Below are 13,992 nucleotides of genomic sequence, written 5' to 3' on the forward strand. Positions count from 1 at the left end.
TTTAGGTATAGTAATCAAAGTGGAAATGAATTATTTAAGAACATCACATAGAAATATATATATGTATATTTAAGGTGTATCTTAGATAGGTTTTACTTTTTACTTTCAATGAAAACTCAAATATTAAAAATTCATTGTCGATAAACTAGGATGAAAAACAAAGCACATGATAGAAAGACGGGTAGTGGGGGGTGTGGAAAAGTGTAGAAACAAAACGCAATCGATGGATCTACTTAAATAGGTATATACACAGTTATTATTGTAGCTGAGCCACCCGGACATATACAACTAGAGAACGGATCAGCCGTAGACTTGGGCTTAGACTTAAGACGGTTTCCGTATTTCGCATTTAGCGTTTTCACTTATCGCTTATCGCTTTCGTTTCCAGCAGAAGAATTGCACTATGAGGGGATTGATTATATTCAGGCATTTAGTATGTAGAACACCAGCTCGAGGATAATGGGCTCCTGTATGCCCGACGATTCGCCATGCAGCGTGGCTATCAGATGGTTATCCAGCGCATTCATATACAAAGGAGGCAGCTTCGAGCCACGGGCACCGGCCTCATAGCACACCTTTGGAAAGTGATAGAGAGAAACATTAAGAAGCTGCAGCAAATGGGTTTCGGTTTCACATACATTCTCCTGGTCGAGCGTGGCACGGAGGCCCACCTTATTGATGCCAGCAGCTGCAAGCAGATCGAGGAATGGTAACAGAGCCATCGAGGCGCTTCTTGCCAGTTGCTCGGCAATGCGCGTAATGTCCGCATAGTTGCCACCATTTGTTGCGTACCAATCATCGCACTAAAACGGATACGATTTTCTTTAAGACATTGATATTTTACCTGCGATGAACTCACCTTAACAATGTAAATATCACTCAAGCGGATAGCGTAATTGGCATTGGAATAATTGAAGCTGGCATGGACACGCATATTCGAGATGCCCTCCATGGCCATGTCATCAATGGGCGACTTTACACTGCAATTTAGAAGTTAATTTAGCGGGTGGATCGGTGGAGGATTAGCTGTTGCCTTACCCCACATTGATGTCCCGATTGTTATCCACCCACTTGATGCTGACTATTTCGCACTGATCCTCGCTGGCATCGATGGGACCGCACACGATGTCGATGTCCGTTTGGTTGCGCAGCGCCTGGCGCACTTCCTCCATTTTGGCGGGCATTATCTGCACCATGAGGCCATCCTCCACGATGCTGCACTTGCCGGACAGGCCGCTGCTGCTCTTCAGCGCCTCATTCAGCACAAAAAAGCTGGCCCCAGTCACCTTCCTAGGCTGACCCTGGATGTTTATGGCCTGCGTGGAGTAGGCGTACATCTCGTTCCGGTCGTCGTTGATGTTCTGCATGCACACCAGATGCCCGTCGGCCACCTTTGAGAAGTTGCCGGCAAACGCCAGAATGTGATCGCTGGCATTGTTGATCGCCTTGATGACGTCCTGCTGGCGGTAGCGCGGAATGATCACCGTCATCTGGCGGTCCTCCATGTGGATGTACAGGCCCCGGATGGCGGGAAGCGAGTAGGAGTAGTTGCGAAAGTCCACCAGGAAATTAATGATCGTCTGCGCGATCTCTCCGTACACCGACTCGCGACCACGCACTGAGATCAACGGACACGGATAGTAGCGATACTGGGCGCCCAGGCGCAGGATTAGGCGCAGTGGCAGCACCTTGGCCCACGGCACCTCATGCCGATGGATCAGCACGCCCACCAGATACGGATTCTCCGGCACAATCACGCCCTGCAGGCACTGGTATGTCGGCCGAATGTAGATGAACCCGCCGTGCTCTCGCGATCCAAGAAAGTTGGCGCTCCTCGGGCTGGTAAAGGCCAACTCGTGGATGCTGGAGCGAGCATGCTCCGCCTCCACATAGATCTCATACAGATGCTGGAACACATCGCGCGGCACTGTCGGCTCACCAGCAAACGGGTCACCCTGCTTGGGTGGCTTAATCTCCAGCAGAATAATCAGCTCATCGCTGCCCATGTGGTGCAGCCCGGAGGTGGTGAAGTTTAGCACCCAGCGGTTCATGCAGCAGCTCACTGGGGGAACAACAACACACAAATGCATTATGCGTCAAGGAGCATCGTGGCACCACTCACTGTTAATGATCTTGACCAGAACGTAAAAGTTGTTCTTTAGGATAAACTTGAGCGTCTCGTGTTGCAGTCGCTCCAGTAGATCCCCATCGTTGCGCACCTCCTTGTAGTCGACGTCACAGTTGCCGGCTGCCTCCTTGCTCGCCACACAAATGGGCGGCAGGGCGTGCTCCTCGACGGGCAGATAGCAGCCTTGGGCATCGCCATTTGGCGGCAGTTTCCGTGAGCGCACAGGCTCTGCCTTGCGACGCGGCGATGTCTGGGCCGTGGGTCGTCCAGCTGTGTGGGAGAGCGGGAAATGATCAGATTGTATGGCAGTTCTCACGCTGCTTACCTACCTGTGCTTGAGCCTTCAGCTGCCGTGAGGGTGGCCGCTGCGGCGCTTGGTGGAATGGAGCCGCGGAAGAGTTGGGCCACCAGTCCCATGGTGGTGCTGGTGGCGCTCTCAATACTGGATCGTGGTTCCTCCGTTGCCGGAGTGGGCGGCTTCTGGCCAGCGCCGTTGCTCCGGGGCACGCCGCGACGCGCCTGTTTGGCCTCGCCCCACTGCTGCTCCATGGTGCTGGCTAGCTCGCTGCCTGGGGCTATGCCATCGCTGAACATGACGCTCTTGCGCTTGCGGCCCTTCTTGCTGTCCGACGAGGAGGAATTCGAGTTGGAGCTGCCGTCCGTCTTCTTCAGCACGCCCACGGGCACAATCACGCTGGGCGGCGGTGCGCCCGAGCTGGCTGCCACCTGATGGTGCGGCGGAATCGTCGAACAATACTCCATGGGATTGTTTGGATTGGGCGAGCGCATGGGCGTGGGCGGCAGCGCCGAGGTCGGAGCGGTGGCATTATCGGGGTGAATGCCGCCCGAGGCCTCCCGCTCCGTGAGGATCATGAAGCACTGCACACAGACTCGCGACTCCGGCTCGTTGGCAAACTCCAGGCGAAACTTCTGGGAACAGCAGACGGAGCAGAGCACCTTGCCGCAGGCGCGGCAGTGGTGGCGCCGCTTGATCATCGTGAACTTCTGGTGGCACTGCATGCACTGCCCGGCCATGTTGTCCGGCACCCAGATGGGCGGCACCTTGCCCAGGTTGGCGTGCGGATCGCTGTAGCCCACCGCCTCGTAGATGGGGCTCTCGTCGTCGTCTTCGGTTGGTGCCGAGGCGACATCCGACTGGGATAGCTGCTGATCCTCAGCAGTGGGCAGGCTACCAGCCTCCTCGGTGGGTTCTGGCGGCGTCTGGCCAGCATTGAGACCCAAATCCAATGTCTGTGGTCGCTGGGGACGCTGTTCCTGCGTCTCCAGGGCATCCGCAGCCACACTGTCATCCTCCTCCTCCGGCAATTGGTCGCCATTCGTCTGCTCTTCCTCGTCCAGCTTCCTGCCCGACAGCGAGTCCGACTCTGTGCTGCTTAAAGACGCAATGTCCTCGACTGGGACCACCTCTGGGGCCGTCTCGTTTGGCTTCAGCTCTGCAAACTCAACGGTGGAGGCCTGCGAGAAGTTGTCCACGTTCAGTTGATCGTTGGACGTCGTCTCCTGGTCAGAGAGTATGCGCACAGATTCCTCCTCGGTGACGGGCGAAACAGAGGCCGAGGCCGAGGCAGAGATCTCTTCCTCGAGAATATCAACCTGTTGCTGCTGCTGTTCCTGCTGCTCCTCTACGTGCTCCTCCTGGTTCTCATCCACATCTATTTCCTGCAGCATGCTGTCCAGCTCCGTGTCGGAAATGTCGTCCATTGTTGAGCAAAATGTCATCGGCTGGTGGCGTCGTGGCCCTTGATCCTTTGCTTTTGGTTCCTTTGGCGGAGCAGGAGCTTCTGAGGGCAATGATTCCTGCAGGGGATTGATTGCAGCATTAGTTGGAGGTCTCTCAGGGCAAAAAGCCTCAGCCTGAATACTCACGCCGCGTGGCAACTCCTCCAGACCATTGGTGACCTCTGTCTCCGGCTCTGTGCTGCTCAGATCCTCCGACAACTCGTTCAGGACCTTGCCCAGCATCGAGGAGGCCGTCACCTCGCCAGGCATCAGCGACTGTGTTCCTGGGGTTGTGCTGTTGCTGATGGAAATGGAGGAGAGGCCCACGGCCAGGTCCTCGACAACCGCTTTGGGCTCCTCCACTGGTTGCTCCACTGGCATGGCCGCCACCACCTCCAGGGCACTGGGCTCCAGCTCCTCGGAGTCGTTGCTCACTGGCGATGGGCCCGAGGAGAAGGTGGAGCAGGAGGAGGTTGTCAGCGACTCGGAGGAGGAGACAATGGCCTCGTTCGGGCGCTTCTCCTGCCCTTCGCTGAACTTGTTGATGTCATCGAAGCTGTCATCCAGGTCGCGCGCGTGCTCGAGTGACTGCTCCGCCTGCCAGTTGTAGCTGGGCAGCTGGTTGTCCACCGCCAGCGATTTTACATTGTTGCGATAGTCGTCCAGGCTGTTGAACACCTGCGAGACGCCCACAAAGCTTTTGGTTGGAGGTGCTACTGCCGCTCCACCCCCATTGGAGGCACTGGCTCCGTCACCCACTGGGCGAGTGTGCCCAGAGTCTACCGTTGTTGCTGCTGCTGTAGCTGTAGCTGTCGCCGCCGCTGCTGCTGCTGCTGCATTTCTGCTCTCCTGCTCGTCGGCGGCGATGCGTAATTCCAGGTTGTCCAAGACCTGATCAATGTCCACCAGATCCATGGCGCCGCTCTGATCGCATGGAAGAGACGGCGGATACGTAATAAGCCAGGCCTAAACGAATGCGAAATTTTCACATTCGATGATTGATTGGTGGAAAAGGGTTTGCATGGAGGGGGGGTAAGAGAGAGTGGGAGGCAGCGATGTGTGTGGGAACGCAATAGCAGAAAAAAAGAAAAAAACAACAAAGCTTTTAGCTCCATGAATCATCACATCAGTAAGTTTTCGGCAAAGACGTGAGACCATTTAAAGTGCGCCTTATCAGGGTCTACTGCGTAGCCAGCTCGGACAGCTATAATTACCTTATTTACTTTGTTTTTATGGCTTATTTTTTAACAAAAACCCCGAATACATCCTATACAGTGTGACCGCGGATTTGTCGATAAAATTCACACCGCCTGACCCTCGGAAATATACCCTTGCATTTTCCAAATATACTGTAAATATACCGTGAATCTTAAAAAATGTTCACCGATGTTGATGTTCTATTTGATATTACTAGCTAGTTAGGAGTCTCCGCGCTAAAACTACCATTTTATCCAATTTATCAATCAATACTCCTTGGATTGTTTCCACATTAAGCTTAAAACTAAAAAGGTTAACCAACAAAAATAGCATAAAACGTTACGTGATGGGGAACGAAATGCAACGTACCATGACAATTTGTTGATTGTCAACTGGTATGTACATATGGTATAGTAACTTCGTTTATACCTTATTTCCATAACTTAATATTAAAATTGCATTTTCAAAGCTTCTCTTAAACGTTAATAACGACTTTATCTTAGACTGACATACTTTTAACCCTTTCATATGCCTTCTATGCACATATATACGTATGTATATCGATCTACAGAGATTCTCGGTATATGCATAATTGGGTTGAGATGGCTTACCAACACAGATAGAATTTGTTTGCATTGATTGGAGCCAGAGATTTCCTAAATTTCTTAAATCCGAAGATATCCATCTCTCCTAGGGTACTATGTTGCTTATTCCGTGCAAAATGTTGGGGAACCACGCTGCTTAGTTTCCACAGCATGCTGCTCACTTTTCGCAGCATGTTGCTGGTTCCTACAAATGATGTTGCTAACGGTAAAATACGTAAGTGCGGATGGAATAAAGACTCATTGTAGCGATGGATTATCCCATGTTGCAAGAGAGAAATATCCCTTCAAAAGAGAGAAAATTCCCAACGCAAAAGAGAAAAACTCCTCGAGGGATATTTGAAAAACATGCGTATGCGATTTTGGATACCCTATATTATTGTATGTACGCAAATATGTAGTTTAATGGACCGATGAAATTCATTGAATATACCATTCTATATCGATATACCGTAAATATACAATGAACAACTCAATTACGTAGTCAAAATATCCTGAAAAGTCTACCATATACCTTAAATGTTCATATCCTGCCCCGAATACTTTGGGAATAACAGTGTGACCGCGTATTTGTCGATCAAATATACCGTCTGACCCTCAGAAATATACAGTAACACCAAAAAATCCAGTGCTGTGGAAAAGGTCTTGCTGGTTCAATTCACTGGTTCTTTAACTCAACCGTCGAATTAACATTTTCACTAGTTTTTCAATTGAATCGCCAAACATTTTCAAATTAAATTCTACTTAAAAATCCTGATAACATCGACCAACTCTCGGTTATGCCAACATTAATAATAAAATCAAGAAATAATGCCAAAAACGTAAAAATACGCTGAAAGTATTTAAATTCGAACAACGAAATTAACGCAGTCCAGCCGCAAGGTATAGTATGAAAATAGGTAGTGTCCAAGCAAGGTGTTTTCCCTAATGACGACACTCAAATATAAAACATAAACTGCAACAAACAACAACGAAAACATGTTATTTATGTTCTGATTGTTTCGGCATATCTCGACATTTGGGTAACTCAAAAACAGACTCTCTAAGTTGTCCCTACCTGAAACTTAGCTATGCCCTGCGCTCACATACACTGTGTCCATGTGTGTTTCACGCACACGCTCAAAGTTTTCCGTTGCTTTTCTTACCAAACGAACGCGTAAAGCGGACTCGAAAAAAATTACTGAATGTCGTCGGTCGGTGATTGCGCATTCTCTCTGTGTGTGTTTTTCCCCCCCATCCAACGAGTGTAAAGAAATTTTTGGAACAATTTATAGCCGACACGCGTTGTAAGTGTAATTGGAGAATCCGTGGAAATACGCTCGGCGTATTCTGTGCAATATATTTAATTAAAAGAAGGTCTGGCAGAATATACCAATAAAATAAATAAAATGTAACCAAGCCAAAGCCAAACAACGCGATGAAGAGAAGAGGAAGAGCCACATAAAGAAGCCGCCGTGCCCGCAGTTAGCGTGTGCCAGAGCGAGAGGAGCGACATAGAGAGGAGAGCGAGCTCGTGTGTGCCTGTGTGTTTGTGGATGGTGTAGTGTGGCTGTAGTGGTGGGCGGTTAGCCGCCGCCATGAAAAATCAAGTTAGGAGCGCCTCTCAATAAAAAAAGTGTTCTATGCTAATGAATGGTTAGCTCGATTTACAGAGCTATAGTAAAAATGTCTACTGTGACATATCAATCGATTTAATTTAATTTGATCCTTGGGCCAAATCCACCCTACAACCACCTTCGCACAGACGGCAACATACACATATAGAGAGACACAGACGGAAACCGTTTTTGCCTCTCTTGGCTTTGTTTACCACCCTTCCCTGTTCCTCCCACAACTAGTGCTTTGATTTTAGCCGCTCGCGCACTCTTTCCATCTCTCTCTCACTCTCTCTCTGGCTCTCTCGCGGAATTTAATTGATAGCGTAATCGATCCTCAAGTGTTGCTCTTCTAATCAAGTGTTCTCCGTATAAATTGTGTGTATTTTGCAGTTTAAAACCAGTTTATCAAAGATCGTAACAAGATCGTGAATCGGAGAAATATTCATAGTGAGTGTAGTGCTACCCGCCGCCCCGCTACAAATCAATAAACAGAAACTGGAAGATCTTTCCAGCCGCTGCTCCCATCATCAAAAGACAGCGACGTCGACGTTGACGCCGACGCCCACAACACCACTGAGAGAAGAATGATGCCAAAGCAGAGGACCAGCACGCTGGTGACGACAGTGTCGCTGCATTGCAACGGTAAATGTCTGATGCTCTCTGCACTGCTGATGGGCCTCCTGGTGGCCGCCACCCAAGCCGTAGATCAGGTAAGTGTCGCTGTCGCCCCCTTGTGGTGAATCAATTTCGGATATGCACGCACTTCTTCTCTATCGAATTCTCTGTGTTTCTTCACCCACATTTCCCACCTTGAGTGTCTGCCCGCCCCCATATCAGCCTCTGCTTTCATTTCCTTTTCACTTATGTTGTTTTTGCGGTTTGGGGTTATGTTATCCCTTCGTTACCCGCCTCCCTCTCTCCTTGTGCTACTCTCTGGAAGCTTATGCAAAATTGGTCAACAGAGTGAGACGGGTTACTGAGGGGAGTGCGGGGAGAACATAATCAATAGATGCAACAATGAAGTCACCCCAGGCATTGCACTCGATGCAATTTGAGGCTGCCACACAATGACGCAGATAATGAAGTGAAGCTCTGCTCTGGTTCTACTCTGTTGTATGAAATAGTACCATGATTTTGACTAAACGTTTGGCCAATCTCTGAACATAGCTAGAACCAAGATAACCATGCATGATGGATTGGAAAGAGCAACTACAAGTTCATTCCCACTCTTTTTTTTTGTTTTTGTTTCGAAAGAGAAGACATTAAAAACGTCTGCATTGCGAACGCATAAATATGGCAACAAAATGCATGGACACATAGACGTACAAACGTACGTTTGTATTGGAGTCATAGACAAGGCTGCCTGCCGCTCTTCTCTACGCCTGGTGATGGTGGATGGGGGTCTTGTCTTTTCAAATAAGGCTGCAAATCTGCAATTGGTCATCGAGTCCAACTAATTTTGACGTTCGTTTCAGTCCAGTCCCGCTCTCCCATTTAGTGATGACAGATTCGTTCTGTGCATCGCGACGGGTAAGGTTAAATAAATCACAATTTTTAATTGCCAACATCTGTTCTCTGTTCTATTGTGCTATGATATTTTATTTTATAATGTGAGAGATGAATAAGTCGTACAGCTTTCAATGGATTGGGTTCTTCTAACGATTGATTTCCGATTGTTTTATGAGTACTTTCTTGTGATTTAATCAACTGTGGTCGTGAATTCTTCAATCTGCTACCATCTCTAGCTTTTTCCTGTAGTTTGGGTCTGGTTCTGGTCACGATGATGATGATCTCCAATATCGTTGGCTGGCGGTGCCAACGTCAACCAGTCAAGTAGTTGGCCAACAAAAGCATCCGGCTGTTGCCAATTTCGATTGCTGTTTCTCTCTCTCTACCTCTCTGTTTGTTTGTTTGTTTGTTTGTTTGCTGGCTGCCTTTTCATTTTGTTGTTGGTGTGTGACTTATTGGACCGAACAATTTCTACACACACACATGGTCGTCCTCTTACTACAACACTCCCCAGCATGAATATTGCGATGGCCTTTACCCTCCCCCTTTTTGGGTGGTGGTCGGAATCGGGGGGCGACTCGAAGTAATCTTGTTTTTGCCATTCCGTCCATCTTTTGTCCTGTTTGTCACTTGTTTTTGCCAAAATTGGCATTTGCTCTCTCCGTCTCTGCTGGTCTGCGGTTATGGCTATTCTGCTTCTCCATCTACATGTGCTCGTTCTCCTACTCCGACTCCTTCTCTTGCTATTCTTCTTCATCCTCAACGTGTACATACTTCTCCTCCTGTTTGCCTGCGTCGCCAAAAACATTCAGAGAACGTGCTCGGAACATTGATGAGTGGCCCAGGAGATGGAGTAACAGTATGTGTGTGTATTTGCGATATAGAGTTCGAGAGGGGAAAGAGAGAGAGAGAGCAGTTTAATGTCTGTGATTGCTCCCCCGCTCTTCCTCTATCTCATTTACGCATTTTACGTTCATTAGCATTATTGGCATGTCCATCAGCTAAGAGAGAGGGAGATGAGGAACATTACTAGTAGGACAGCACTGCGTCTCATTCACACCTGAAAAGGTGTCAAACCCTATATGCTCTCTCTCCTTTGGCTTTGCTTCACTCACTCCTCCTTCGACTCTTCTTCTGACCTGTCTATGCATGCTATCTGTACCGCTCCCGCATTCTCCCTCTGTCTTTAATATTTTTCTGCCACAGCCGCATACTGTTTCTGTTTATTTTCTTACATTTCTTGGAATATCATTCCATTGGCGGCAGACAGCGATAAGGTTATTGATATAGGATTTTCCTGTCGGATCAGCAAGTCGCCGCTACCTAAACACGCTTGTGGTGGAAGAAGAGAGCATAAATAGATTTTTAATGTTATCCCATTTGCTGCGATCTTTAGTATGTTTGTGCATATTTTGGATTGTTCTATTGGTCTTTCTAGTATTACTTATGGACAATTTTTCTTATTTCATTACGCTGTTTTCCAGTTTCTCATTCCCTCGCCCCTTGGCAGGTATCTCATCTCAGACATGTGTTCTGGCAAGGGGATATTAGTTCAGGGGTTCGCTGCTGTCTATCTCTCGTTTGGCTGCCCACACAGTCGCCATTCTTTCACACTGCCTCACCTTCTCATTAATTTACATTGTGTACAGCACATAATTACCATCTATCTTATTCACTTGCACTCGCTTCTTTTTCAATTATTATTCACGTGTGGCGTCGGCGGTGCCTCGTCACTGTCCCTCTCCCATTTGCTTGTCTCTCTTTTCATTTACTTTGCACTTTGCTTTACAACAGTTGTTGCTGTTTCTGTCGCTGTTGCAGTGTCGTGTGCATGCACTTTGCCATTGCTTACGCTCTTCCGCACAACCCCCCATATTGTTTGTACCTTTTTCTTTAGACTAAGTCGTTGTTAGGGGAAGCAGGAGAGTAACTTGTCGACAGAGCCGAGCTGATGTCAAAAAGTTATCAGTGATGTCGTTTCGCTTACAAAGACGTACGAACAAACACACACAGTTGCAGTACGGATAATGACAGATAATTTGCCATTTCGATGCGCTCTCTCTTTCTCGCTGTAATCAAAGTTCAATGGAAAAGATCGCGTCCCGCCACAAAAGTAATCTGCGTCATTTGTCAATTACACTAGACAACGATCGTGAAAGAGAGAGTGTAAGATAGAGAACATGAACTGTGCAGCGAGAGAGCTTTGTCTATTACACGTGTAATTTCAATAGAACAGTAAAAATAATTGCAATTGGTCAATAAAAAGTAAAAAAAACAAAGCAAATGCAACAATAATTAAAGGGTTACCACAAATGAATCAAAAGCAAAAACATTTTGCGGTGATAGAGAGTAGTAGAAGAGAGCGAGCAAATGGTAGAGCGAAAGAGCGCGTTGTAAATTGTAAATGAACGAAACGTAACGAAGGAACATGCAAGCCCAAGCATAAAAATGGGAGAGCCGCTGTGTTTGTGTGGGTTAGCAGCAGCAACTTCGAAGAAGAAGTAGAGGCAGAAAACGGAGAAACAACAAACTTCGAACTTTTACACTGTGCAGCAAAATAAATTAAGCGAGGGTCATCTTATCGGGTATTATGGGGAATTAAGTGGTAATTGATGGCTGAAAAACTAGACCACCATAACTTCTGGTTGGAATGCTTAGCTCCAAAGTAAGACTCCACCTAAAACTATCAACATTCTGTTCAGTGTTAACACTGTTCGGCGACCTCGTCTTGAGCCACCCGTATGACTCTGTATCTGTTCTGCTGCTGCTTTGAAATTTCAGTTTCTGCTGAGGCGGCTGTTGTGTTTGTGTGTGTGTGTGTGTTCTGCTGTTGCTGCACACACCAAAGCGCTGTCCTCATGTATACATAGGCCGGCTGCGTCGTCGCGAGGGCGCGACGGAAGACAGACAAACAACAACAGCAAGCAGATTGAACCGCCTGCGTCCGCCCCCGTTGTATGCTGCCGCTGCCTCTGCTCTGCTTCTGCTGTTGGAGAGAAGGGTAACGCAATGTCAATATTCATGCGCTGTTGCCGCATTTCATTGTCGCTGCTGTTGCTCCTCTGTTGCTTCTGTTTCGTATGTTTGTTTCGAATGTCTCGTGCAAGGTGTATTTATAAAAGGTTAGGCTAAAATCGCTCAGCCAAGTTGGGTGTTGTTATTGGCTACCATCTGTTTTTGAAAAATACATGGCAATCGTCGTTAGACGATTAGACCACTCTCTTGTAATGCCTCACCCTTATATTATTGCACGTTTGTCTCTTGTTTCATATTTTGTGGTTTGCTGACAGACAAGTTGTGTGCGCTCATCCCCCGTCCCGCACCCTCTCTGCCTTCTTCCGTTGTAATGTGCGTGTGTGTATTTTTGTTGTTGGTGTTTTACAATTTTGTTTTCATTTTCTGTGTTGTTCTCTTTCGGGCCCCTCTCCCCTTTTTTGGGCCATTCTGATGCTGATTTAGTTGCCGATTCCTCATGTTCTTGTTGCTGTCTCTCTTTGTCATGTGTGTGAGGGGTCATGTGGCGTGCTCTCTTATTCTTGGCGAATTTACAGTTGATTTGTTTACCTTGTGCTGTGTTTATTATATTTCTCCCCTGACTGCACGGCTTTTCCTTTTTTAATTGCAAAAAATGTACTGTGTAGGAGCTGCTATCCACTTGCCTCTGCCTTTTCCAGTTCCTGTCTCCCTTTCTTTTTTTTTTCATTGACGCAAATCGCGCGAAAAATATTCTCTTGATTTCTGTTCCTTCCTTCGTCTGACTGTCGGTTTTCTCTCCTTGCATCTCTCTCTAACTCTTTGGTTTTTGTATATTGCGCGTATTTCCTGTCCTTATTTTGTTGTTTTTGCTGTAGCTTCTGTTTTTTCTCCGTTTTGACTTTTCGCTTTGCTTTTGCCGTCATCTTTTTTGCTTTATGATTTTGTGTTTGCATACTATTAACATGGAAAATGTAAGCCCGGGCGGAAAAATTGTTTGAAAAAGAGTTAATGGCTATCACCCACGCAATGCCGTTCCCTAGCTCTCTCTCTCTCACTCACTGTCCCTCTTTGTTAACCCACGCTCTTTGCATACTTTCATAATTATGCGTTTTTTCGTTTTTGATTCTCTGGTTTTTGCTCTTCTTCTTTCCCTCTCCTCTTCCGCTTCCACTGCTTGTGATTTCTGTTGCTTTGTTTGAAGTCGATGGCTTTTCAATAAACTTTTACACATTCCAACTGTCTGCAGCTCATTTCCAGTTGCCTTTTTACCCTTTTACCCCCCTTCTGCGTTGAGTCTCTTCTTCTTCTTCTTCATACATTGGAATTGGAATCGTTGCGTTTTGGTTTTATACCCTACAGAAATGCACCGCACATAACAGTCGTTTTATTTTGTCAGAAAGTTGCTCAATATTATGATATCTTGAGAACAAGAAACTGATTAATAGCATTAGAACTCGCAATTTCAGCAAAACAGCTGAATTCGTATCGTTTATTGAACAATGTAGAAATGTACGTACATTTGGATGCACATTACATCCAATGTCCATGTCTGATGTGTATCAAAAAGTTTCGCTACTGTTTAAACAGGATATAAAGCAAGAGTATAGGCTATTCGTGAGTTTTCGTGCGATGGATGAATGCTGATTGTGTTGTTTGGTTTGGTTTTTGGTTTGCACGAATTGTTTGTGGAATAATTTTTACAGCCTTGTTGTGTGTTTTGGAACGCCCACACGTACATATAGCCCACAAAGCCCACGCAGATGCTGCCGCAGAAAGGGGGAGACAGAGAGCGAGATAAATACATACATTTGAACATGTGTATGTGTGTATGCCCACACAGAAATGCAGATTTGTTTACTATTGTACATATGTATACGGATGCATACTGTGGTCAGAAAATATTTCCAAAATTCTCTCTCGTGCAATGATTTCGTTCAATTTTAGTTTTTTTTCGGTTATAAAATGTTTATTATTGAGGGACTTTATGAATTGTTCAGATAATTTAAAGGAATATTTCGTATTTTATCGGAACGGAACGAAGCGACCGTCGCTGGCCATCCCCCAAAAAAGTATATATTGTATCTACATACAATACTATAATCGTCTTATATTGGCTAATCCCCCACGCCCACTCATTTGGACGTTTGTTTCATTTGCGTATTTTCATATTTGATAAGAACATTTCGCTGTAAAAATTAATGAATATGTGGAAAGAACAAAGAATAAATGACATCGTCGTAGA

The 13,992-nt window shown here is 46.6% G+C and overlaps 2 protein-coding genes across 8 annotated transcripts in view; one reads left to right on the forward strand and one right to left on the reverse strand.

The window, feature by feature from the left end:
* Positions 1–316: 316 nt before the first annotated feature.
* On the reverse strand, positions 317–5,161 carry LOC117587746 (zinc finger FYVE domain-containing protein 9). 2 transcript variants are annotated; one of them, XM_034278680.1, is made up of 8 exons: positions 5,083–5,161; positions 4,016–4,834; positions 2,462–3,946; positions 2,123–2,399; positions 1,039–2,062; positions 860–980; positions 639–803; positions 317–575 (listed from the first exon to the last, which is right to left on the reverse strand). In XM_034278680.1, exons 2-8 carry the CDS (start codon positions 4,781–4,783, stop codon positions 423–425), a joined length of 3,993 nt encoding a protein of 1,330 aa, XP_034134571.1. In that variant the 5' UTR covers positions 4,784–4,834; positions 5,083–5,161; the 3' UTR covers positions 317–422. The 2 variants fall into 2 exon arrangements, with proteins under 2 accessions (XP_034134571.1, XP_034134564.1); XM_034278673.1 differs by having other exon boundaries at positions 2,123–2,398; positions 2,458–3,946.
* A 1,637-nt stretch (positions 5,162–6,798) lies between these two features.
* The window catches only part of LOC117587766 (syndecan), a 99,821-nt gene continuing 92,627 nt past the window's right edge, over positions 6,799–13,992 (forward strand). For 2 of the 6 annotated variants that reach the window (XM_034278737.1, XM_034278723.1), the window contains exons 1-2: positions 6,802–7,023; positions 7,656–7,975. In XM_034278737.1, coding sequence (XP_034134628.1) covers positions 7,850–7,975 — 126 coding nt within the window. In that variant the 5' untranslated portion in view covers positions 6,802–7,023; positions 7,656–7,849. Of the gene's footprint in view, positions 7,024–7,655; positions 7,976–13,992 lie in introns of all 6 variants that reach the window. The other 4 variants (XM_034278731.1, XM_034278705.1, XM_034278715.1 and 1 more) reach the window with 4 other exon arrangements.

The sequence above is a fragment of the Drosophila guanche genome, unplaced genomic scaffold (assembly GCF_900245975.1).
Source record: "Drosophila guanche unplaced genomic scaffold, DGUA_6, whole genome shotgun sequence".
Taxonomy (NCBI): Eukaryota; Metazoa; Arthropoda; class Insecta; order Diptera; family Drosophilidae; genus Drosophila; species Drosophila guanche.

Bases quoted from the DNA above. Each gene is read 5' to 3' on its own strand.
- LOC117587746 (XM_034278673.1), bottom strand. From the start codon at position 4,783: ATGGATCTGGTGGACATTGATCAGGTCTTGGACAACCTGGAATTACGC. The intron at 2,063-2,122 runs GTGAGTGGTGCC...TTGTTCCCCCAG, and splicing joins TCTGGTCAAGATCATTAACA to TGAGCTGCTGCATGAACCGC. The intron at 576-638 runs GTATGTGAAACC...CACTTTCCAAAG, and splicing joins CCACGCTCGACCAGGAGAAT to GTGTGCTATGAGGCCGGTGC.